This window comes from Poromitra crassiceps (genome assembly GCF_964638095.1).
Source record: "Poromitra crassiceps genome assembly, chromosome: 7".
Taxonomy (NCBI): domain Eukaryota; kingdom Metazoa; phylum Chordata; class Actinopteri; order Beryciformes; family Melamphaidae; genus Poromitra; species Poromitra crassiceps.
In genome coordinates this window covers 38973444-38996740 of record NC_139628.1, presented here as the reverse complement: position 1 = coordinate 38996740, position 23297 = coordinate 38973444, and the positions used below count along the sequence as shown (strand labels likewise).

Here is a 23297-nt window from a genome sequence, read left to right as displayed (position 1 = left end):
TGTGCAGTGCCATGTTTGCCCCCGCGGCGCTGCTGCATAGCACGCTGTTCACCCCGCCGCTAGCTTTATTCATATTTGCACATGTCTCGTGTACAAATTGCACTAAATCCGACATTGCACGTCCTCGGGTCCCCAGCAACACACCCGCCGCCAAGTGTCAAGTAGATCGTACAAACGTTCTGAAGATATTAGCGCCTCCGCCTCGGCTCCTTCTCTCTCTGGCAGCCGCGTGTTATCTTTCTCCTGTGTGTGCTCGCTCTTCACTCGGCAGTTTAACTGGGCAGAGCGGTGAGTGTGTGTGTGAACTCATTTGTACTAACAGCACTAGTTCAAGCCATCTCTCTTGCTCGTTTTCGGGCCATGTTCCCTCACAACAGATTAGCTGTGGTCAAGTTGAAAAGCCAATTTGCTCCTCTCCAGTCTCCCAGTCATGGAAGCATACTGCCGCTGTAGCCTGGCTGGCTGTCTGGCAGCTGTTTGGTCTCTCCACTCTGCCTCCTGTTGGCTGGCAAACACCACTGCAGACAGGCACCGGGCGGTGAAGTTTGGCTGCATAAACTTGCAGTTGTGTATAAAGCCTTGTAAATGTATGACACAACTCTGTGGTTTTACCATCTTGCACTGGTTAGCTAGTTTTAAGGCCTGGGCGGGTCTAGCACCAAGCTAGATCATTGAAGCTTTGAATCCCATATTGGATCGCAGCATGAGATTGTCGAGAAGATGCTTATACAAAGTCTAGATCATGAACAAGAGGTGCCTATTGGCCTGTAGCCACTCCCCCTCCCCACCCCTCGAATCCCGACTCTCTACTAACTTCCCATCCCCAGCTACGGATTGGTCAGTCTGAGGAGCTCAGGCTATATATTTTTTTACATCTTAAAACTCACTTTTATGGATTTAGGCTTTTATGTAATTACTTTTTATTACTGAATAATGACCCCCCCCCCCCCCCCCCCCCCCCTCTCTCTCTCTCCTCCTCTCTGCCTCCAGGTTGTGGACGTCCAACTGACCCGAGGCGACCCAGCAGAACTCAGTAGAGTCCAGTAAAGCCCCAGTTGAAATCAGCGGAAGGGGCCTCCGGACAGCCATGGCAGCGCCTCCAACCCTTCTGGCCTGCCGCCTCTCCTCCTCCTCCCTCCTCCTCCTCTGCCTCTCCTCCCTGCTGCTCCTGTCGCTCCCCGGGTCGGTCCAAGCGGGCTCCAAAAACTGTACGGCGAGCGGAGACCCCTGCCTGGAAGGTGGGTCTGTCTTCACTGTGAATCTCCGTGTGAAGGATCGACACAATTATTTAGCAACCTGGGTGTCTAGTACAGCACTTAAATACGATCAATAGCAGCACTTCAATAGGATTTATTAGGACAATTGGGTCCAAATGGAAAATACCCCTTATTGAGTTGTATAGCCAACTCTGGGAAAGTGGTAAAAGTGGTCAAATTCCCCAAAAGTACTGTATCTCTCTGGACTATCTCACACACATTTAGGCTATTCTATGTGATCTCCTTTTGACAACTTATGTAATAACTAATATATATATTTTCACTTCCATTCACTGAGCCTCCCCTGAAACTGTTTGGAGCCCCCGCCTGGGGAGGCCCGCCTCCCACTTTGAAAACCTCTGGTTTAGACGATCAACAGGGAAATTGAGTCCTGCTTGTGGTCTGCAGAGCTTTGTTTAATTATGAACGTTTTGCTCCTAAACTTTCGATCTCAACTTAATTGCAGGAGTGGTGCTGCCCGTGTGGAACCCCCAGAACCCCTCTGTTGGGGACAAAGTGGCACGGGCCATCGTTTACTTCGTGGCTCTCATCTATATGTTCCTGGGCATGAGCATTATAGCGGACCGATTCATGTCTTCTATAGAGGTAGGTACTCTAACACACACGTTTGCAGCTGAACACTTCCATTATGTGTGTCGCCACACGGCCATGCAGCACAATAATGCAATCACATTGTTTTCATGTTTGAGGTAAAATAGCATGAATTGTTTTATATGACAATCGCTTGACAGCTATGTAAAGAGTTCAAATGTGGTAGTAATTGCCAAACGGCTCCTTGTGGTTTCCACTTAGACATGAATCATTCTATTCTATTCTATAATTGGTTGTGCCTTCTATATTCTCTCCTCTCCTCTCCTCTCCTCTCCTCTCCTCTCCTCTCCTCTCCTCTCCTCTCCTCTCCTCTCCTCTCCTCTCTCCTCACCTTTAGGTAATAACCTCCCAGGAGAAGGAGATCACCATAAAGAAGCCTAACGGTGAGACCACCACGGCCACGGTGAGGATCTGGAACGAGACGGTGTCTAATCTGACTCTGATGGCTCTGGGCTCCAGCGCCCCTGAGATCCTGCTGTCTGTTATCGAGGTGAGCGCACCCTGGATGGAGCGGTGGAGTCAGTGAGCTGATTTCAAAAATAACTTTGCAGTGGAGGAGTTGGACACGCGTTCCCAGAATGAAACTCCTACTGTGCTGCTGAACCCAAGAAAACATGTGCTTCAAAAATCAACATCCAAGGATGTATGGATAGCACTCACCAACTTGAAAAAGGACACTGCCTCAATTTCACCCATTTATGTTGGCCATCAAACAAAACATGGTATCATTTCAACCTAGTCAGATGCTCTGATGAAGGCTGACTTGGTCGAAACGTTAGCATGTTTTGTTTGATGGGCAAACTAAATGGGAATTATTTACATTATATATTCTATAGTTTTAGAGGCAAAGTAATGAAAAATTAAATACATAAATGTGGGTTTCCCTCTTCTACTTGATTAAATGTTGGTTGTCATTACCCCAGAGGTCCATGTATATTATATGTATATACCGGTATGTATTATATATGTATATACAGTATCTAAGTAAATTCATAATTGTCTATCTCAGGTGTGCGGTCACAATTTCGAGGCCGGCTCTCTGGGTCCCAGCACCATCGTGGGCAGCGCTGCCTTCAACATGTTCGTCATCATCGCCCTGTGTGTGTATGTGGTTCCCGACGGGGAGACGCGCAAAATCAAACACCTGCGGGTGTTCTTCGTCACGGCGGCCTGGAGCATCTTCGCCTACATCTGGCTCTACCTGATCCTCAGCGTGTTCTCCCCCGGGGAGGTGGAGGTGAGGACGGGCGCAGAGGGTGAGGATGGGTGCAGAGGGTGGGTGGAGGGTGGTGGGGATGGTTTAAGGGAGAGGTGGATGGGTGCAAAGGAAGAGAAGTGTATCGTTTCAGTTTCTATTTCAAGTTGAAGGTCTCCTTTTAATGAAGTGCAGATCTGTGATGAAGGGAGAATGATAGAGAAGCAGCCAAGGACAAAGGTCAAGTTCAGTCATTTACTGTATTCACCTTATTCTTTGCCCACACATGGACACTTCCGCATTACGTCATTTCGTAATAGCATTTCCGTTTAGACTTGCCAAAAACCCCGCAGGCAAGATGGCCGCCCACGCTCCCCTCCTAAACTGGCAGAATTACTCCCCCATAAAGTAACATATCTTGGCCAATAAGTATGTAACATACAAAATAAAACAACCCGTAATATCTTAATTTTATGTAGAATGCAGAGGACAGGTAACTGTTTAGTTAAACTTGCATTCCAGGAATATTGTGCTCTAAAGATGACGTTACTGTTTCGTCCTGAAACCCACATAGGTTGCCAACATAGTATACAAAATGTTATCACAAGATTCTTGTTGCAAAGAGGATGTTGCTTCTGTGATTGAAGGTTTTCTCGTTGGCTTTACTGAAGAGGATGAACACATTTCACTTGTAGTCCATCATGGCCGCGCCCCCTCTTGGGGATAGGAAAACCTCAGATCCTATAGATGTTAATGCAATTTGATGTTGTTGTTTTTTACGTGTGTTTAGTTGAGAATTGTGACATGCATTAATTTCGTGTTAAACAAATCTTTGTTTTATAGACCTCTCTATCATTTTGCTAGCTTGCCTGAACCTGAGTGTTCATGAAACCTTAATAAGTTAAGGTTGATCGGTCGGGGCGCAGATTTGATTGCTCTGGTCTGTAGCCTCCCCTCTTTATGTTGTCTCTGGATAGTTTGAAGCCATACTGTAAAGCTCTCCTTTTTGGATCCCTTTCTTTTCCAGGAAGGAGATCTGGATTCGTGTGTTTATTTATTGTACAACCTGCAACATGTACACAACAGCTTTTTGGCAGTTTCCTGTTAGTAAATGTGAAGGCGCGATTCTTTCCCCCAAAAGGGGGCACGGCCTTGGCGCTTGATAATGCCGGTCTGATCTATTGCCAGAAACTCTATAAAACTTTAGCTCTATTTGTGCTGGAAGGTCAGCGTCCTCTTGGTGGAACACATTATAAAATGCCGTGGAGGCCGGTAGAGGCTTTTAATCTTATCGATAATGGTCTAGTAGTTTGTTTACAGTAATTATACTAAAGTCTCAAAATTGATGAGGTCATGATTTATCTCTCTCTCTGGGCATCTGGGTACTACTGTAAAAGCACTCTTCTACCACCGTGGAGACCCAGCTTCAATTCCCTGCAGCGGTACTTCCGGCTTCGTCAGTCATTCCTACTGACACAATTGGCCGTGTCTGTGGGTGGGAAGCTGGTGGGGTATGAGTCCTGGTCGCTGCACTAGCGCCTCCTCTAGTCGGTTAGAGCATCTGTTCAGGGGGAGCGCAACTGGGGGAAATGTACGTCCTGCTGGTGAAACTCCTCGCTGTCAGGTGAAAAGAAGTGGCTGGCGACTGCACATGTATTGGAGGAAGCACGTACTAGTAAGTCTACGGCTCTCCCCAGATCGGCAGAGGGGGGGGGGGGGGGGGAATTAACGACCGGAACAGCAGGGGGAATTGGCCAAGTACCATTGGGGAGAAAAATGGGAGGAATAAATAAATAGATAAAACACTCTCTTTCTCTCTCCCTTATGCCTCTTCCTCTTCGTCAGGTGTGGGAGGCGGTGCTGACCTTCCTCTTCTTCCCGATCTGCGTGGTCCAGGCCTGGGTGGCCGACCGCCGCCTCCTCATCTACAAGTACGTGCGCAAGCGCTACCGTGCCGACAAGCACCGCGGCATTATCATCGAGACGGAGGGCGGGCCAGACGGCGGGCTGGGGGGAGGAGGGCTGGATGGGGGAGGCGGCGCGCTGGGAGGAGGCTTCACCAAGATGGACATGCTGGAGCTGGACGGACAGCTGGGCCTCAACTGCCATGCGCCGCTGGATGGAGGCCTGACGGAGGAGGGGAGAGAGGAGGACGAGGCACGCAGGGACATGGCCCGCACGCTGAAGGAGCTCAAGCAGAGGCACCCCGACAAAGACATGGAGCAGCTCATCGAGATGGCCAACTACCAGGTCAGGACGCACTCTGTGGCTACGCTACCTACTGTACCACGCTTCCATCCAACTGACAAGGGAATTTTGGACAGTGGACAGATATTATAGACGGTTTTAACTTCACAACATAAGCATTCTAAATTGCCCCTAGCTTACTTCCTGTTGCAGTGTTTGCTAATACAATAGCTGACAGGTAATAAGCTAGGTTCCAAACTGTTCCCTAGCACAGTGGTTCTCAAATGGGGGTCCGCGGACCCCCAGGGGTCCGTGGCACTTTGCCAGGGGGTCCGCGAAAAGTTTTCAGGGATTTTTTTTTTTTTTTTTTTTTTTTTTTAATTAAAAAAAAAAATGCTACATGTTACTTATTCCTTCTCAAACTACTTCCTACCATAGTTCAACGAAAATAGTTTATGCTTTAAATCTAAAATGGTTCATGGATTACGTAAGGGATAATGTATATTGAGGCGGTGATTACGGGGGAAATAATGACCGACAGGTGATGATTGAGCCCGACGCGCAGCGGAGGGCTTAATCATCACCTGAAGGTCATTATTTCCCAGTAATCACCCCCTCAATATACATTATCCCGCTTAGAACACGGCCTACAACTAAATCATTCAATAATCTGACAAAAATAATTATTCAAATTGATTTTTTAATAGCGTTTTCAACGACAAAGCGGTTTCATTCGTAATTGGCACACAAGACACCACAGCTGCAACTGGTTGGCCTAATTAGTAGTGTTTCCTGACAAAAAGCTCTTATCAACTGATTAATCCAGGTGTGGCAGAGCAGCGGTCGGTTGTCGAGAAATAATGACCGGTGAATCTTGTTGATTGACCAATCAGAATCGAGTATTCGAGAGAGCCGTGTTCTAAATTCTAATAACAAACCTATCAAATTAAAAGTCAAGCACGTTACCGTGGAAACAATTAAGCTTAGCCCAAAATCACAAATCAGAATGAGGGGGTCCCCGGTATATTTTCTATCTTGTAAGGGGTCCTTAGGGTTAGGGTTAGGGTTAAACACAGAAAAACATTTGAGAACCTCTGCCCTAGCAACACAATTCTGTGAAAACTGTCTATACATTTCCATTACTATTTATTGCACAATTTCAACTTTCACAACTTTCTTGCCACAGTTTTGATCCAATTTTGCCATTTCCTCTCAACTAATTTGGCCGTCATACTGCCACATTTCCAAGGTGCTGCTGTGCTGCTGTGGCAGCAGTGAGGGGGCGCTGCTGTGCTGCTGTGGCAGCAGTGATGAAAACACTGGGGAGCTGATGGACACAGTTAAAAATAGACTAATTGGGAACAAACATATTGATCTAATGTTATGTGTCATCATCACTGACAAAACCACTAGTCTGCAAATAGGAAGGTGTCAGTTGGTTGACAGCACTTCTATTGTGTAACCTGTGCAATCCAGGTGATTTCCCCCCCCGGCAAGTTAAATTGACAAAAAAATATGTGATTTGCAACGTGATTGATGAGCGATGGAAATCTAGGGCTTTGCTCAAAATGTAACTCGTAATGTTTACTCACACTTTCTGAAGACGCAGAGACCATGTTTATTCTATCAATGCTCAGACAAAATGGTGGAACTGGCACGCTCGATATTTGTCATTTTGTCCCGCGGAAGCATTTCATCTTCAGATGACGGCTCATCCATAATGCTGAAACACAGATGCTATCCAAGTCTCTGCGGCGCTCCTCCTGTTTTGCTCCTTTCTTCACTTCCTTGCCTCATCCTCCAAGCCATTTCTTGGTGGTGAGAGATGTTTGGCAGTGAGGAAGGGAAGGAAGGAAGTTTGGCACCCAAAGGTGCGACTCCCAGATGTCTCTGTGTGATCCTTCCCCCCCCCCCCCCCCCCATCTCTCCCTGCAGCTGCTCCCGCAGGCTGCTACTGTAAATAAGAATGAAAACTTGATGGAGGGAAACTTGACTGGGTAAACACAGCCCAGAGATGTTTATTGAGCCATGCTTCGTTAAATAAGAGCTAAACGAATTAGCGTCAACGTTCAGCGGGCAGGGCAATGGGACATTCGTCAAGTTAGCCCAACTAGCTGGAAAGAAATAAATTGTGCTAATCTGTGTACAGTACAGCTTATTTATGACTAAGCTAACAATTACCGCGTGTATCCTCCTAAATAACTGTAGATTCTATGGGAATGCTGCAGCAAAATGGCAATACGCCACTCGCTTCCCTTGTTAAATTGAAATAAATCACCCGATGCCGTGCCCAGCATTGACGCCATGCTTCATCCAATGAGCTGCAACAGCAGCCAATTTGTGCACTGTTAATTTGGGGGGTTGTTGGGAAGATTAAGTGCTATTTGCCCTCACCTCACCCAAAAGTCATTACTAAAGTTATTACAAAGCTATGGATATTAGGTTTTAAGGTTGTTGTTGTTGTTGTTGTTGTTGTTGTTGTTGTTGTTCAGTATGCCACTGTGCATCATTTAGTGTGTATGTTTAGTGGAGGGCACAGTCTTGCTCAGAATGGTCTACAGTACCAGCCACACAACAGTAAGGTGATCAAAGAGCATATTTATTTCCAAAAGTGTGTGGCTGATCATGAGAGAGTCAGCTATTGCATCCTGGTGCATTACCAGTTAGATTAACAGGGCAGCGATGTCATATTCCTCCTTCTCCTCCAATAGTTTCACTGAAAAACTATGAATTCATCTAGTCTGACTTGGCAATATATCTGTTGGAAATGAGAAACAGTCACAGTCAAATGGACATTAACCAATGGAGGATGTGGGTTAAAACCCCAAGCGTCCGCCCATGCTGAAGTCTTGTCTAGTATTGCATTCCGTCTTTTATATTGCAAAGCCCGATCTGGACAGAGGCTAACCGAGCTAATGAACAAGAGAAATAGGGCTGCGCGGTTTATTAACCGAGCTAATGAACAAGATAAATATATATATATTTGTATGACAAAATACACACAGTCTTTCAATAAGAAAAACTAATAGTTAATAATAGATAGACGAAATGAACTTGTTTGGATTATTAGGTAGTAGAAGATAAATAGGGCTGAGCGGCTTATTTATCCATGGGTGTGTTCGAGCAGGTTCTGGTGCAGCAGCAGAAGAGCAGAGCGTTCTACCGTATCCAGGCAACCAGGATGATGATCGGAGCAGGCAACATCCTGAAGAAGCACGCCGCTGACCAGGCTCGCAAGGTAACACACACACACACATACACATACACACACACACGCACACACACACATGCACGCACACACACACACACACACACTCACACACGCACGTGCAACCACTACTTGCCTGAATTTTCCTCCCCCCTCCATATTTCAGTCCATTATTATTATGAGTGAGAGAGAGTGAGAGTGATTTTCAACCTTTTTCATATCCAGGACCCCTAATTTAGTCCACATTAGGGCTACGGACCCCCGTTTGATGATATTTTGTGTCTCTGACCCAAATCTGAGAATATTTGTAAATGAAATAATGCTGACGTTTAACAATTCATCAATTTGCTGGGACCCCTCTGGAACCCCCTCTAGGACCCCTGGTGGTCCCCGGACCCCAGGTTGAGCTAACCTCCTGCATCGTGTGTGTGTACGTGTGTACGTGTGTGTGTGTGTGTGTGTGTGTGTGTGTGTGTGTGTGTGTTTGTTCCCCGCCCAGGTGGTGAGCAGCCATGAGCCCCACGCGCAGGAGGCTGACCCCCACACCATCCGGTTGGATTTTGAACCCTCGCTGTACCAGTGCTTCGAGAACTGTGGCTCCCTCAAACTGACCGTCGGCAGGCATGGAGGAGACCCCGGAATCACTGTCAAGGTGTGTGTGTGTGTGTGTGTGCGCGCATGTGTGCGCGCATGTGTGCGTGTGTGTGTGTGTGTGTGCACGCGTGTGTGCGAGAGTGAGTGTGTGTATTTTCTAGATTCAACCCTATTGTAAGCTACAATACTCCTCCCTATAATCCATATGATTAGTCTAGAAACTCTAGAGCTCAACAGTCACGTGACAGTTCTGTGATGTCACGGTTCCGGAAGAGTACTTTACTGTTCATATTCTGCAATCAGACTTTGATTGTTAGACATAATGTCGTAACCACCCAATGTAGACTAGGCCTAGGGATATTTAGGGATAGTTAGGGAATGAATTATCAGTGGATTATCAATAATAATAATAATAATAATAATAATAATAATAATAATAATAATAGCTGTGTGTGTGTTTTGGGGGGGGGGGGGGGGTGGAGGGAAAGAGCCCAAGAGACACCAGAGAAGAAAGCGCTGTACAAATCAGCTCTGGATGGAGCTCACTCACATCCTTGGCACTTCTCCTCGTCTCGCTCTGATTCTTACTCATAACATGGTTTGGACTTCTGAAGAGGCTTTGAGCATCGTCGGTCCCTTTGGTGGTCGGAGGCTGGTAAAGGGAGAGACGAACAGAGGAGGAGAGGAGGGGGGATGCTGAAGAGGAGGGGGTTAAAACGTTTTTTTTAATGTACGACATGGAGTCGAAGAACCACCCGATGTGAAGCGGAGGGTGGTGTGCCTCCGCAAGGTTGAATCAGTGCTCGAACCATTATCTTTACTGTCAGCCTCGGTGCTAGTGAAATGGATACATTGAAATAAAAATATGACTTTTGAGTTGGGTGCACGTTTGATGAGGAACTAGATGCATCGCGATGCGGACGTGGAATCGAATCGTATCGTTGACGAATCGTAATCGAATCGAATCGTGAGGCCAGTGAAGATTCACAGCCCTACTAAAAATAGAGAAGGACCAGTATCCAATGTCTGATTACGGATTTTTGCAGACCAACTGATATGCAACGGATGAAATAATCTGATCACTGTAATCCGATTACATGGGATGCATTACTCTCTGAACAGGATAGTAGGAAGGAAGCAGCTGCTCACCCGTATTCCCCTGCCCTCCCTGTTTATATGAAACGTCCTCACGGAATCAACTTGATGAGCTACAAGGAAATGTTCCCTTCCTCCAGGACTACTGTATAGAGACAGCTGCCTCATGGCTTCCACTGAGTCTTGGCTTACCTACTCTATGAATTCTCATAAATATTCATATCAACTCTGTATATTCACCCCAAAAGCCAACCCTGCCACTGCCAAAAGCACTCCATTTGATGGAGTGCAAAAACGACAGTCCATTTCACCCGAAGCACCAAATCTCATACAATATATAGACTTTAATCGTGTCCCTAAACAAGTCTTTGACAAACTCATTATGTAACTTGTCCAACCAGGCCGAATAAGACGTTAGATCTCTGCTATGGTACAGTTAAGGGAGCCAATTGGTTCTGCCAACTACAACTGTGTGCTGCTCCTTCTTCTCTGAACCTGAGGCATGTACCTAACCTGTTTTAGCACGCTGGCTGTGATTACCCCTGTTCCTAAAGGTAGCAGCCCCAGAACTTTTAATGACTTCAGGCTGGTCGCCCTCACTTCTCTTGTGATGACAACCTTTGAAAAGCTTGTGAAGACAGAGCTTGCAAGGGAAAGCGAGGGCCCACAGAGGAGTTGAGGATGTTACAATCACTCTACTTAACCTTTTGTTTAAATGCCTAGAGGGGAATAAAACCCACGCTAGTGTTACTTATTGACGTTTCTTTAGTCTTTATCCACCATCCAACCCACATTTTAGCCAGGAGGCTGACAGGGCATTTTGAGTTGAGTCTCAGGTGAGTTGGATATTGGATTTTTTTTCGACAAACGGAACACAAAGTCAAAGTAAACGGCATTTGATCAGATTCATGATGTTCTTCTACTGGCTCACCACAGGGCTGTGTTGTCTCATCCTTACCTTATATTCTGTAGACACATGACATGCTGTACTGTATGTGGCAAAGTACGCATGAGAACAGAACCACATTGAAATGTGCAGATGATACAGTCATGTGAGTCTGCTACACGATAATGAGTCCAGCCATGGTGCAGTCATTGATGAGTTTGTCACTTGGTGAGATGAATCTTTCTTAGAGCTAAACATATCCAAAACAAATGATATGATCATAGATTTCACAACTCGTGCTTCAATTTGTGATACTGCGATCATTAAAGACCAAGTTATGGACTGTGTCGAAAGCTACACGTATCTTGAGACTTGAGTCATGGACTCTAAATTGACCTTCGAGAAAAATTGTGAGGCATTGTGTAAAAAGGGACATCAGCGTGTTTCATTTGTCTCAGAAAACTGTCCCATTTTCACATCGATAAAACCATGATGGCCTCTTTTACCTGGCTTTTTTTTAATCAATCATGTCTTTTTCCCTTGTGCCAGATGGTTTGTTTTCACATAACCATCTGGCAATGAGCCGCTCGGGAAACCGTTTCAAAGGGCAGGCACTTTCAAAAAATACGTGGTAGGTGATTGGATGAACCATCTGTCTATCACGAGCTCGCTTCTCGCTGGCATCACCTAAAGCCCGCCCGCCCGTTGCCTCTGGACGCTGTGATTGGTGGTTCAGATTCACACAAATAGATTGGAGCGTGGCAAGATGGGTTTGGCGTGTCATCGTGATGTCATGAATCTCGCACGAATCCAGCAGCTGCCTCGCAAGGTTACTTTGTCCCGACCTTCTTAGGAGTTTTCATACTATTTTTGATATTATAATGGTACTCGTTTTAAAGTATTTGTTCTGATGTTTTATCTGTATTGCTGTTACAGTGTATGTGTTGCTTTTAATTTTGGATTGCTGAATCTCCCATCTGCACGACAAATGTACCCTCGGGTACTAATAAAGAAACCTTGAACCTTGAGATGATTACAAAAAAGAAAGGATAGAGGGAGAGAGGAGGGGACAGCGTGAAAGATCACAACAGGATTTTTGTTGTACCAACTTCAAAGCCGTTTATTATGTTGCTGTGTCTGACCAGAGGGCTCGGAATAATGAAGCTGTTTCTCTTGTTCTACCTCACCTCTGTCCTCATCTATCTACATCTCCCCAATTGCCTCTCCTCTCTCTCTCTCTCTCTCTCTCTCTCTCTCTCACAGGTGGATTATCGTACGGAGGACGGCACAGCCAATGCGGGTTCAGACTATGAGTTCGCCGAGGGAACGCTGCTCTTTAAGCCGGGCGAGACCCTCAAAGGTAAAAACAGCGACAACAATAATTTACATGATGTAATTTTCCAAAGACTTCTCTTTGAGACTGAGGCTACACCACAGGTCATTTCCAGTCTCACATTCAATTTAAAAATCGAGTTTTCATGAAAACAATTAAAACAACTGCCTATGGGGAAGTTATTACCTGAGAATTTTTTATAGGGAACAAATTAGCCATTTCTTTTTTTCTTCTTCTTTATTTCATGCTGCACGTATTGTATTCCTTTTCATACTTTCATTCACACATTCCTACGTGACATATTTCATCTAGTGTTGAAGTTATTGGTTCTGTGTTCATATGACCCTCTTCCGCTATATTCTTAAAGCAGCTACGAGCAACTTTTTCGATTGTTATTAAACAGTATAAATTTAATATCAATGCATCACATCTTACCTCTAATAGTAGACGAGGCCAACGCAGAGTAGTCTCGCTTGAACCCCGAGTGAATCGGCCAGTGTTAGTCTGTCTGTGGCCAGGGAAGATCAGGAAGTGAAATGAAACGGTTTGCAGCAGCCACTTCGCCAATAACCACAAAATAACTTCCAAAAACCTGTTAGAATATAACGAGAGATGTTCGCGAGAGTATGCGTGGCGTTCACATTGTTTATGCTATGTTGCTAGGCAGCGCGAACGGGTGAAGGCAGGCAGCTGCGTTTCACTTCCGGGTTTCACTTCCGCGTTTATCCGGTCCGGCGGTAAGGCGAGAGAGAGAGAGAACACAGACTTAATAATCATCTAAGGGAGCAATCTCCGATTCACACGGCTTTGGTCTCAGCTACTATTATAGGTAAGATGTGATGCATCAATATTGTAATTATACTGTTTAATAACAATCGAAAAAGTTGCTCGTAGCTGCTTTAATTATATTCTACTTTTCTTTGCTGTATATGTATTATTGAATTTTCGTCTTGTCTTGGATCATCTAATTTGTTTCCAAAGCAAATCTTGTTTGCTCAGAAACAAGTGTTGTATCACACCAGGCAGATTGTAAGACTGAAGACTTGTTAAGATGGCTATTTCCTTGCAGTATGGCAACAGACCAAATTCTTATCATCGTTCTGCATAAAGAGCGAACTATTCTATACCAAAAACAAGATCCTAAACGGACATGCCGTCTCTTCCTCAGAGATCACAGTCGGGGTGATCGATGACGACATCTTTGAGGAAGACGAGTATTTCTACGTCCACCTCAGTAACCCTCGTCTGGTTGGCTACCCTGAGCATGGCTCCGCCCCTCTGGATTCTAGCTCCACCCCCAAAGCTGTGCTGGGCGACGCCCACACCGCCACAGTGACCATCTATGACGACGATCATGCAGGTAAGAGGACACTCTTTGTTTGTAGTTTACTGTAACTGACATTTTACATTTTGACGTTAACCTTATGACTTTCTGCAGCTTTTTACAGTATCACGTATGATATTTCATTCATGCATTTCCCCCTTAATGTTTTTAAACCCTGGCATTGTTGGTTATGCTCAGTACCATTATTATTCAATTATTTTACTCTATCTTCTTATTCGCTGCTGCAACAAAACCAATTGCCTCATGGGTCTCATTAAATTTTCATCTGATCTTATGTTACGTTATGATGCCAAACCTCAAAAAGCCGTCTTTGTTTCAAAGCTGTGTAGAAAAAGTCTTTGAAACAATTGAGGTCAATGAATCTCACGCTGTGCCCTGTAACACTTCTCAGTGAGCAAATGCTGAAAGGCAGCGAATACAACTCCAGACAGTAAGTGGTTCTGTGCTAAACATACAGTAGATGCACATGATCCTGATTCACAGATCATCTGAAATGGTTTGGATAGAAATCAATGAGTGAAAGCCAAGCCCCTGCTGGCAGCTTTTTGCTTTAGCTTGGAGTTGAATCCATGTGGATCTATGTGGGAGTCTAGAGCCCCAGGATGTCCACAGTGTGGAGTCGGTGGAGAGTTAAAAGAAAGTTCCAGTCCCCTCAATGTCACCACTTTCAATGACAGGACTTTGATAACATCCAAAGAGAACTGAAGTGAGAGGATGAGTGGAGAGTGGGCGTTTACCTAATACTTATGATCTTTTCTCTAGAGGGAGTGGGTGATCATCTATTATCCTCTGTGTCTGCACTCTACTGCGTCGACTGCTTCACCTTGGAGAGCAAGCTGTGTGTGGGAGACTGGAGTTTATCAGCCTAATCTGTCTTCCTCTCTCTCTCTGTCTCTCTCTCTCCGTCTCTCTCTCTCTCTCTCTCTCTCTGGTTGTGTGTGTGTCTCTCTCTCTGTGTTTCTTTCTTTCTTTATTTCTTTCTTTCTTTCTTTCTTTCTTTCTTTCTTTCTTTCTTTCTTTCTTTCTTTCTTTCTTTCTTTCATCCTTTCTCCCTCCCTCCCTCCCTGCCTCCCTCCCTCCCTGCCAGGTATCTTCACCTTTGAGACTGGCAGTCAGAGGGTGAGTGAGAGCGTGGGTGTGATGGAGGTAAAGGTCCAGAGGACGTCGGGGGCCCGCGGCCTGGTGGCCATCCCGTACCGCACGGTGGACGGCACCGCCAAGGGAGGGGAGGACTACGAACTGGCCTCCGGCAAGCTGGAGTTCCAGAACGACGAGACCATGTGAGTAGAGATGTACTCATATGTACTGCAGGTAGCTGTGTTTCCAATAGAAGAGAACACATTGGCTGGTAGCGCTTTATTTTCCGGGGCCGAACAAATCCCAAAAATAACTTATTCCTATACCTGTAATTATATGAATAAGATGGGTTAGAAATCAACCTCTGCCTCTTATTTTGCAGTTCTTTCCAGGAAGCTCTTTTGACAGTTTCTTATCGACCAAACTGAGCTCTTTTTATAACTAGTAGATAATTTCATGGTTCATGGAAATTAGCAGCTACTTAACAACTCCCACCGTTGAACTCTTCCTCTACAGTATTTTGCCTGTAATTAGTACATCATTTCCAGGAAAACTTCCTAAGGGGGCAATCACATCGAGAAGTGTCACTAGAAACATGTTTTTCTGTCATTTTTTAGGTGCACATAAAAGTTAAAGTTGAAGTCTTCAACTTCTCAGCGCAAGGCACGAAGTGGCGCGGCTCGTTAGTGTCATACTTGGGCCAGGCAGCCAATCAAATCAAGCGGCTGTCCTTCCTGTTTTTTTTAGGCCGTTTGATGTGGTAGGAATGGCGAGACATTGACGAACACAAGCTGATTTTAGCGGTCTCTAACCATGCGGATGCGCCTGTAGCGCGACATTAACCGTTCCTTTCTAGGAAATGATTAGGAGATTGCGGACCTGGAAAATAAAGTGTCACCAATACGCCTCCTGGATGTCAAAAGACACTGGGAGAAGGTAAGGAGTCACTTTTGGATGGTTGAACTGTTGGCTGATTGAATTGAACCATTCAGTGTGAGTGTAAAAACTGCCATGTAGAGGAAACAAGTGGTGTGTCAAACACGCTGCTGAACCCCTACCTGTCCACTCCTTCCTTTGAAGCTCCTCTGAGTGTGTCAGTGTCTCAAATCTTAATGTGTGTGTGAGGGGGGGGGGGGGGGGGGGGGGTGTTTTCTGTGATGGCTGCCAGACGATATACTTGCCTGTCCGTGGAACAGGTGGAGACTTACAAAGACACAGTGCACTGCTTCCCGCTACACCGACCTGCTCGTTATGTCATATCTTCACTCACCCTCTACATGTACCTTTTCTCCCTGTCTCTTCTTCTTATCTTGGCATGTGTGACAGCAGTGTAGAGTAGAGGGTGTTCACTTTCTGCTGCATCGCAGGACGCCATTGCAGTCCTTTTAAAAGGAGATCGCAGACTGATAACCTCGTATGGCACGAGGAATTCTATCACTTAATTCACCTGAAACATTCACAGTATTTAATGTGCTACATGGTGCTTGTCGACATGAAATGCATCTATAGTTGTTGTCCAATTCACACCAGTGATTCGCGACGCGACGAAACTGTCCTACAGTAGAACAAAGTTGCAGCGGTCCGAATAGACCCGTCTCCATCTCGACTCCGGCCTATTTTAGCCAGAGTTGCAGAGCATTGCGAGCAGTTGCAAATTCATTGCGTTGCGAATCATTGATCTGAACTGAGCTTTCTCCTTGAAGTAGCATAGTGCTGCCCAGTGGCATGTCCCTCTGTCTCTGTTTCACTCCTGTGCTGATTGACTCACGTCGAGAAATCGGGGTGTAATTGAGCGTTGAGCATACATGTGTCCACACAGTATGAATGGCTCCATTATGGAGATAATACAGTCAAGTAAAGGTAATGCACACCAAGGGTTGTAGTGAGGTGCTGGTCGATCACTGGAAGTAGACCTGAGAGTCGGAAGTGTCGCACACTCTGGCTCCATGTACATTTCCCTTTTGTTCGAAGACGTTTCGGCCCCCAGGCCTTTTCCAAGAGCAACAATAGTAGCACACAGGTGTATTACAGAGATAACAGTAAAGTAAGGGCCAATCTTCAAGGTCCTCCGTTTTAACATGTGTGCACGGCTGCATGCCCACACACACGTACACATACACGCGCACACACGCACGCACGCACGCACACACACACACACACACACACTTTTTAAATTGCTCCTGCGTCCTTGGGCACATGCATTTTTAATATGCTGATGTTAGCGGTGTTAAATTGACCAATACATAAAGCAGCTGGGAATGCAGTTTCATCAGTGCCTTCTGGGGCCTATAAAGGTACTGTGTTTGTGTGTGTGGGTTTGTGCATGTGTGTGTTTGTGTGCGTGCATCCATGCGTACTGTGTGTGTGTGTGTGTGTGTGTGTGTGTGTGTGTGTGTGTGTGTGTGTGTGTGTGTGTGTGCCTAGCGGTGCCAAATGTTGGCAAGGCCATCCAAAGACTGCTCATCTGTAGCATGCCTGAGGAGAATTTATTTTAGTGTTTCTACCTTTGTGTTTGTTTGTGTGTGTGTGTGTGTGTGTGTGTGTGTGTGTGTGTGTGTGTGTGTGTGTGTGTGTGTGTTCCTGCGTGCGTGCGCGTGTGTCAGATGGGCGTTTTGACACAAATCGACAAGCAGCTTGCCAGCTGATATCCAACCAGCTTCTAGGTAGGAGTGTCACTGCAAGGGCTGTGTGAGCCAAGACAGACATGTGTGTGTGCATGCGTGCGTGCGTGTGTGCATGTGTGTGCGTGTGTGTGTGTGTGTGTGTGTGTGTGTGCGCGTGTGTGTCCGTGCGTGCGTGCGTGTCAGAGAAACAACAGAATTGAGGAGAGAGAAAGAGGTGTAGGGGTAGTGGTTGCCAGAATAAGATTTGAGCGATAAGCATAATTGGACCTGTGAGGGCATCATGTTATTTTAGGAGTGTAGAAGAAGCAATAAGAGTCTTCCTCTATGGGACCTGGCTCAGCAATGCAGGTCTCACATCGCTCTGAGGAGAGGCCATGTGCCGAGGAAACACTTTAAATGCACCATTCAATGGATTTCATTTAGCTGCAAAAAGCACAAAATCACATCTCAGTAGTATATTTACCACAGAGAGACATTCTCACCTCCTCTGAATCTCTGTCAGATCATGCAGCCTCAATAACCAGTGCCAGTAACTGTTGGTGGAAGAAGTGCTAGAATTTTAATTTGGAGAATTTATCTAGTTTTTTTTATACTGTACCTTCTCTCTCATTTGCATACATTACAATGAAACATGTTCTCGACCCCTGCTCACTTAGTTGGTACTCATTGTTTTTATTCAAATGTAAATCGACCATGATGAAAATGGAAGGTGTTGTTCGTTGGTCGATGATGCTGAGTTTTCTAAGCACAGGTCAGACGAGCAGGGAGACGAGGAGCAGGGAGACGAGGAGCAGCGAGACGAGTGATGAAAGAATGATGACATGCCGAGGGGCTTTGGAGTGGTCCGTTGTTGCCTGCAATGCTGGATGGGAGGATGAGAGGAGGGAGGGAGCGAGGGATCGATGATCTGATATTACCATGTAAAGGAGGTGAAGAGGAAACCCCCTTTGGCGTATTGATTCATTCCCCCTCTCCATTCTCTCCCTCTCTCTAATCCAATACCTCTTTCTCAATCTTTCTTCCTCCCTCTCTCACTGTTTTCATCCCCCTCTCTCTCTCCCTCAGCGCCTCTCTCTATCTCACTGTTTGTATCCCTCTCTCTCTCCCTCAGCGCCTCTCTCCCTCTCTCTCGCCCTCAGTCCATCGCTCCATCCTAGCATCCTCCACACCTTCATGAGAAGGTACAGTCCATCAATAATTGGCTTGAGGCTTAAGATGGCTTAGGACCTCCCTCATTATAATACACCTGGAGCATGCCCCCCCCCCCTCTCTCTCTCTTCCTCTCTCTCTAACATTAGTGCAGGCGTAGCAATACTGTTCTCTCAACGCAGGAACATGAGTGAAGTACAGTATCAGTGTGTGACGTACTGTAGAGAAAACGGAGGATTCAACTAGTGCAGGTGCATCTTATATAATATATAACATGTATATATATCGTATACGAGGGACCAGTGTTGGCAAACAAACGGCTTACTGGCGGTAACTTTATAATGGGACCCTATGGAGGCAGCCTTGAGTGTCTCACTCTAGCAGGCTGTGCTTTTTTACTAAATTCACTTAAATTTGAACAACTGCGACAGTTCACACAACTTTAACACGACATGCATATATTATACATCAGACCCTTGCGCTACTTCTGCTCTCAATCAGAATGTCAAAATATAAGCGATGTGATGTACATGCATAGTTTTTGAGATATTAATGTTTGTTTGGGACAGCTCATACTAGTTAACTGCTGCGGTTCCGCATTTTCGGGTGGCCGTAATGTCACGCTGATTCACGCTGATTCGTCCTATATGCTAACAGTTAATAAGAATGGAGAGGAGCCCTACCCACTGTCAACCTCTTCTCTGTGTAGTTTGACTGAAGAAAATGATCTTCTAGATGCTTGGAGAAGGTCGAATCATTATACACATAGGTGAAGGTTTCTGAAGGCATTGTTAGTTCAGCCAGATTGGACAGGATTGACATAAATAAGACATACAGTACAGTATAGTAACAGGTTAAGCAAGTCCATGATAGCACCAGTTGCTTTCTCAGACCATCATCTACAGTAGTGATAGTAGTTTTTGTCCCCTAGCCAGTCCATATATTGGCACTTTAATGTTAACGTCAGCACAAGTCCTGTCAGTTTCCCCCCCTGGTTTTTTGAATAAATGGAGTTTAACAAAGAAAGACTATGAGGATCTAGCCATGTGATGGTAGATAGGGAAAGTACAAATTAGAATCTTTTGGAGAAAAATGCTATAATAGAGGATCAAATGATAAATGTGAATGATGAAAGCAATAACAGAAACTTGTGTAAGAGGAATGCTTTGGGTGCTCAAGGACATGCATGCCCCCAACGCCCTTCTTCTTTAAGTTGGAACATAAAGTAGGGGGATCAGAATGGTGCATCTGAAGCTTGCTAACCGATCCATCAGAAATGCAGAAGCTGTCAATGTTCTCACCTCTTCAGTGGTGTTAGCTGTGACTCTGGTTGTGTGGAGGAGATTTTGGAAGGTCTTCCTATAAGCTGAGACAGCTTCGCTGGACCCGAACCTCTCCTTTGATGAAATGTGTGACTTGCGGTCGCTCTTCTGGCATTGATGGACTTCCTGCTGAGTTTTGTCAGTGCTCCTGGGGACCGCTGGGATGAAGTTTGGGAAGACTGTTCATTAAAAACCTCTGAACCTTTTGCCATTAAGCTGCACAAGGGCAGTGCTGACGCTGCTGCCTAAAAAAGGAGACCTTGTTGAATAACTGGAGACCTGTCTCATTACTTTTCACAGACTACCAGATCATAGCCAAATGTCGCTCAAACAGACACAGCGACAGCCAAGTAATGCTGTTATTTATGTATTTAGTTATGTATTTTCTGCTCTTTCCATATGTAATGGTACAGTACAATGTTGTTGAAAGAGATATAGAGGTATAGGGGGGTGGGGGTTGTATTTATGTACAGTATGTGTGATTTAGTTTGACCCATTTTCATTCTCTGAAATGTCTTGTTTTCGATCTCTAACTGGAAACGTTTGTGCCAATGGTGGGTTAAAGGAAGGTCTATCTCTCTTTATTCATTCATCTTTCCCTTCTCATCTCTCACTTCCCTCGTTCTCTAATCTCTCCCCCTTTCTCACTCTTTGCTCTCTCTCTCTCTCCTCTCTCTCTTCTCACTCTCTGCTCTCTCTCTCTGCTCTCTCTTTTCTCTCACTCTCTGCTCTCTCTCTCTCTTCTCTTCTCACTCTTTGCTCTCTCTCTCTCTCTCCTCTCTCTCTTCTCACTCTCTGCTCTCTCTCTCTGCTCTCTCTTTTCTCTCACTCTCTGCTCTCTCTCTCTCTTCTCTTCTCACTCTTTGCTCTCTCTCTCTCTCCTCTCTCTCTTCTCACTCTCTGCTCTCTCTCTCTGCTCTCTCTTTTCTCTCACTCTCTGCTCTCTCTAGTGCCTTTTAAACATGAACTCTGGATCATGTCCTGCTAGAGAGAGCAGGATATTTTCAGGTTTTGCCTTTCTAAACATCAGGGGTCTTTGTTAAGAAACAACTGGATATGAGCCGTTTTTTCTGCCAGTGGGCGGGGGGGGGGGGGGGCGGCGCGGTAGCATCTATCGAAAACAAGAAATGTGATAGGAAGCAGCTGTAGCTATGAGGCAGTCAAAATAGTGGTCGCACCGTCGTCAATCACTGTGGGTGATTTATTTTACAAGTGGCAACTAGTCAGATATGACTAGTTTTAAATGTAGGCTATTTCTCCCCACAAAAGTTTGATAGCCTATCAGTCAGTCAGCTCCTATCCTCTCCGCAGTGGAGAGCCACACAACACTGCCTGCTGATATAATTGGCTGCATCACGTTAGCGACAAATCTGGAGACTTCAAAAAGCATGCCGTTGGTTTTAACGGAGTCCATTCCAACGAGGGGTGGCAATGTGCCAAAAAATGAGCGCTTCGCCTTGCTACATAAAGCAGCCCAGTCAAAATAGTGGTCAGACTGTCGTCAATCACTGTGGGTGATTTATTTTACAAGTGGCATTTCAAGTCATATCTAACTAGTTTTCAATGTATTTCTCCCCACACAAGTTAGGCTTTTTCTGACATGGGAGCAAGCAAGCAGCAGCAGCAGCAGACCTGATGCACTGGACCTGCCTGGCTGCAGCTGAAGCGCATTGGCCAAACAATCAATCAATCCGTTTTTGCAGCACTTGAGGAAACCGTGAGTTTGCTCGTTGATATAAGCGATTGCCCGAACGATTCATTAATTAATAAACTAGTGAACGTGAAGTGAGTCACGAGCCACACCTGCCCACTACGGATATGCGGATAATATCCTGCCAGCTGTTTAACATGAGCTGCGATTGCGTGGAAGCGGATCTTATACCGGTGGTCGAGGTAGATAAGATACGGACTCGCGGGAGTGCGCGTAGGCCGGCTAATTGTTGTTTAACATGCAGGCCAACCGGCTAGGTGCAGGTTATAATACGGATTCCACTGCATGTTAAGAAGTGGCTTCTCTCTCTCTTCTCTTCTCACTCTCTGCTCAATTCAATTCAATTCAATTCAAATGGCTTTATTAGCATGACGTACACTGTACATATTGCCAAAGCAAGCGATTAGATATGAACAGCTAAACATTAATTAGAAAACTTACTATATACTATATACTAACATACTACAAGACTAACGAATGATCTGTTGTCAGATATAGTAGCAACATCAAATAACATTCTTTGAATAGCAAAGAAACTACAAGAAAAAAAAAAAGAAAAAAAGATCTGTTGTCAGATATAGCAGCAACATCCTTTGAGTAGCAAACTACCAGACAAATTAATGATGTGTTGTCATATAGGCCATAGAGAGGCAATCAAAAGAACAAAGGATAACAAAGAAACAAACTACAAGACAAACAGGTGATGTGTTGTCAGATGTAGCAACAACAAGGAACAAAGAACATTAAAGATGGTCTGTTGTCAGATATGCTCTAACAGCAACGTGTGTCAGGTGACTGTCACTCACTGTCCCTCAGTCTATGGCAGGCAGCAACATAGACTGCTGCTAACGCACAGCTCTTTGAGTCCTCCCCTAGTAGGACTGGTAGTTTTTCTGTGTCTAATAGGTTAAGGAAACCTTTTGTTATTAATTCAAATCTTTTAAAATGTGCTTCTCTAACATGTTTATATTTTTCACATTTGGTGAGAAAGTGTAGCTCTGTCTCAGGTTCACTGAGGGTGCAATGACTGCAAAGCCTTTGCTCTGCAGGGAGCCAGGTTTTCCTGTGTCTCCCCTTTTCAATAGCAAGGCTGTGCTCACTCAGTCTGTACTTTGTCAAGGTTCTTTTGAGTTGTTGATCAGTCACCATGCTCAAATAATCTGCTATGGTGTACTGTCGATTTAGAGCCAGATAGCACTGCATTTTGCTCTGTGCTTTTGTTTGTGTTTGCCAATAGGTGAGGTAGTTCAGTTTGAACTGTTTTGTAATTTGATTGAGTCTGATTGGTGATGTGTTCTGTTCCTGGGCTGTGTTAAGAGAGCAGGTTTGTGGACTCAGCCTCAGGATCAGTTGGGTAAGGGTGCTCCTATTGCTCAGCTCTTGGCATTGCAGGGCTTGGTAATGGTACGAGAGGGGGTCACTTTGTTTTAGGTGTGTCCAAAATTTAATTGCTCTTTTTTGTATTTTTTGTATTAGTGGGTATTGGCCTAATTCGGCCCTGCATGCACTGCTCTCTCTCTCTCCTCACTCTCTGCTCTCTCTCTCTCCTCTCTCTCTTCTCACTCTCTTCTCTCTCTCCTTTTCATCGTTCGGCTTTCGCTTCATCTCATTGGAGACCCTCTCTCCTCTTCCCTCTTATGTAAACCTCATTTTATCCCCTGCACTCCTTTGTGTGTTTTTTCCTCAGTCCGTCTCCCCCGTTT

The 23297-nt window shown here is 45.3% G+C and overlaps 1 protein-coding gene across 1 annotated transcript in view; it reads left to right on the top strand.

Moving 5' to 3' along the window:
* Nucleotides 1-1087: 1087 nt before the first annotated feature.
* slc8a4b (solute carrier family 8 member 4b) overlaps nt 1088-23297 on the top strand; it is a gene marked incomplete at both ends in the record, with an annotated part of 81271 nt that continues 59061 nt past the window's right edge. The window contains 10 exons of the mRNA XM_083640108.1: nt 1088-1238; nt 1723-1862; nt 2206-2358; nt 2878-3105; nt 4909-5313; nt 8378-8488; nt 8958-9110; nt 12297-12393; nt 13535-13726; nt 14799-14991. Of these exons, the coding sequence (XP_083496234.1) occupies nt 1088-1238; nt 1723-1862; nt 2206-2358; nt 2878-3105; nt 4909-5313; nt 8378-8488; nt 8958-9110; nt 12297-12393; nt 13535-13726; nt 14799-14991 (1823 nt within the window). The remainder of the gene's footprint in view (nt 1239-1722; nt 1863-2205; nt 2359-2877; nt 3106-4908; nt 5314-8377; nt 8489-8957; nt 9111-12296; nt 12394-13534; nt 13727-14798; nt 14992-23297) is intronic.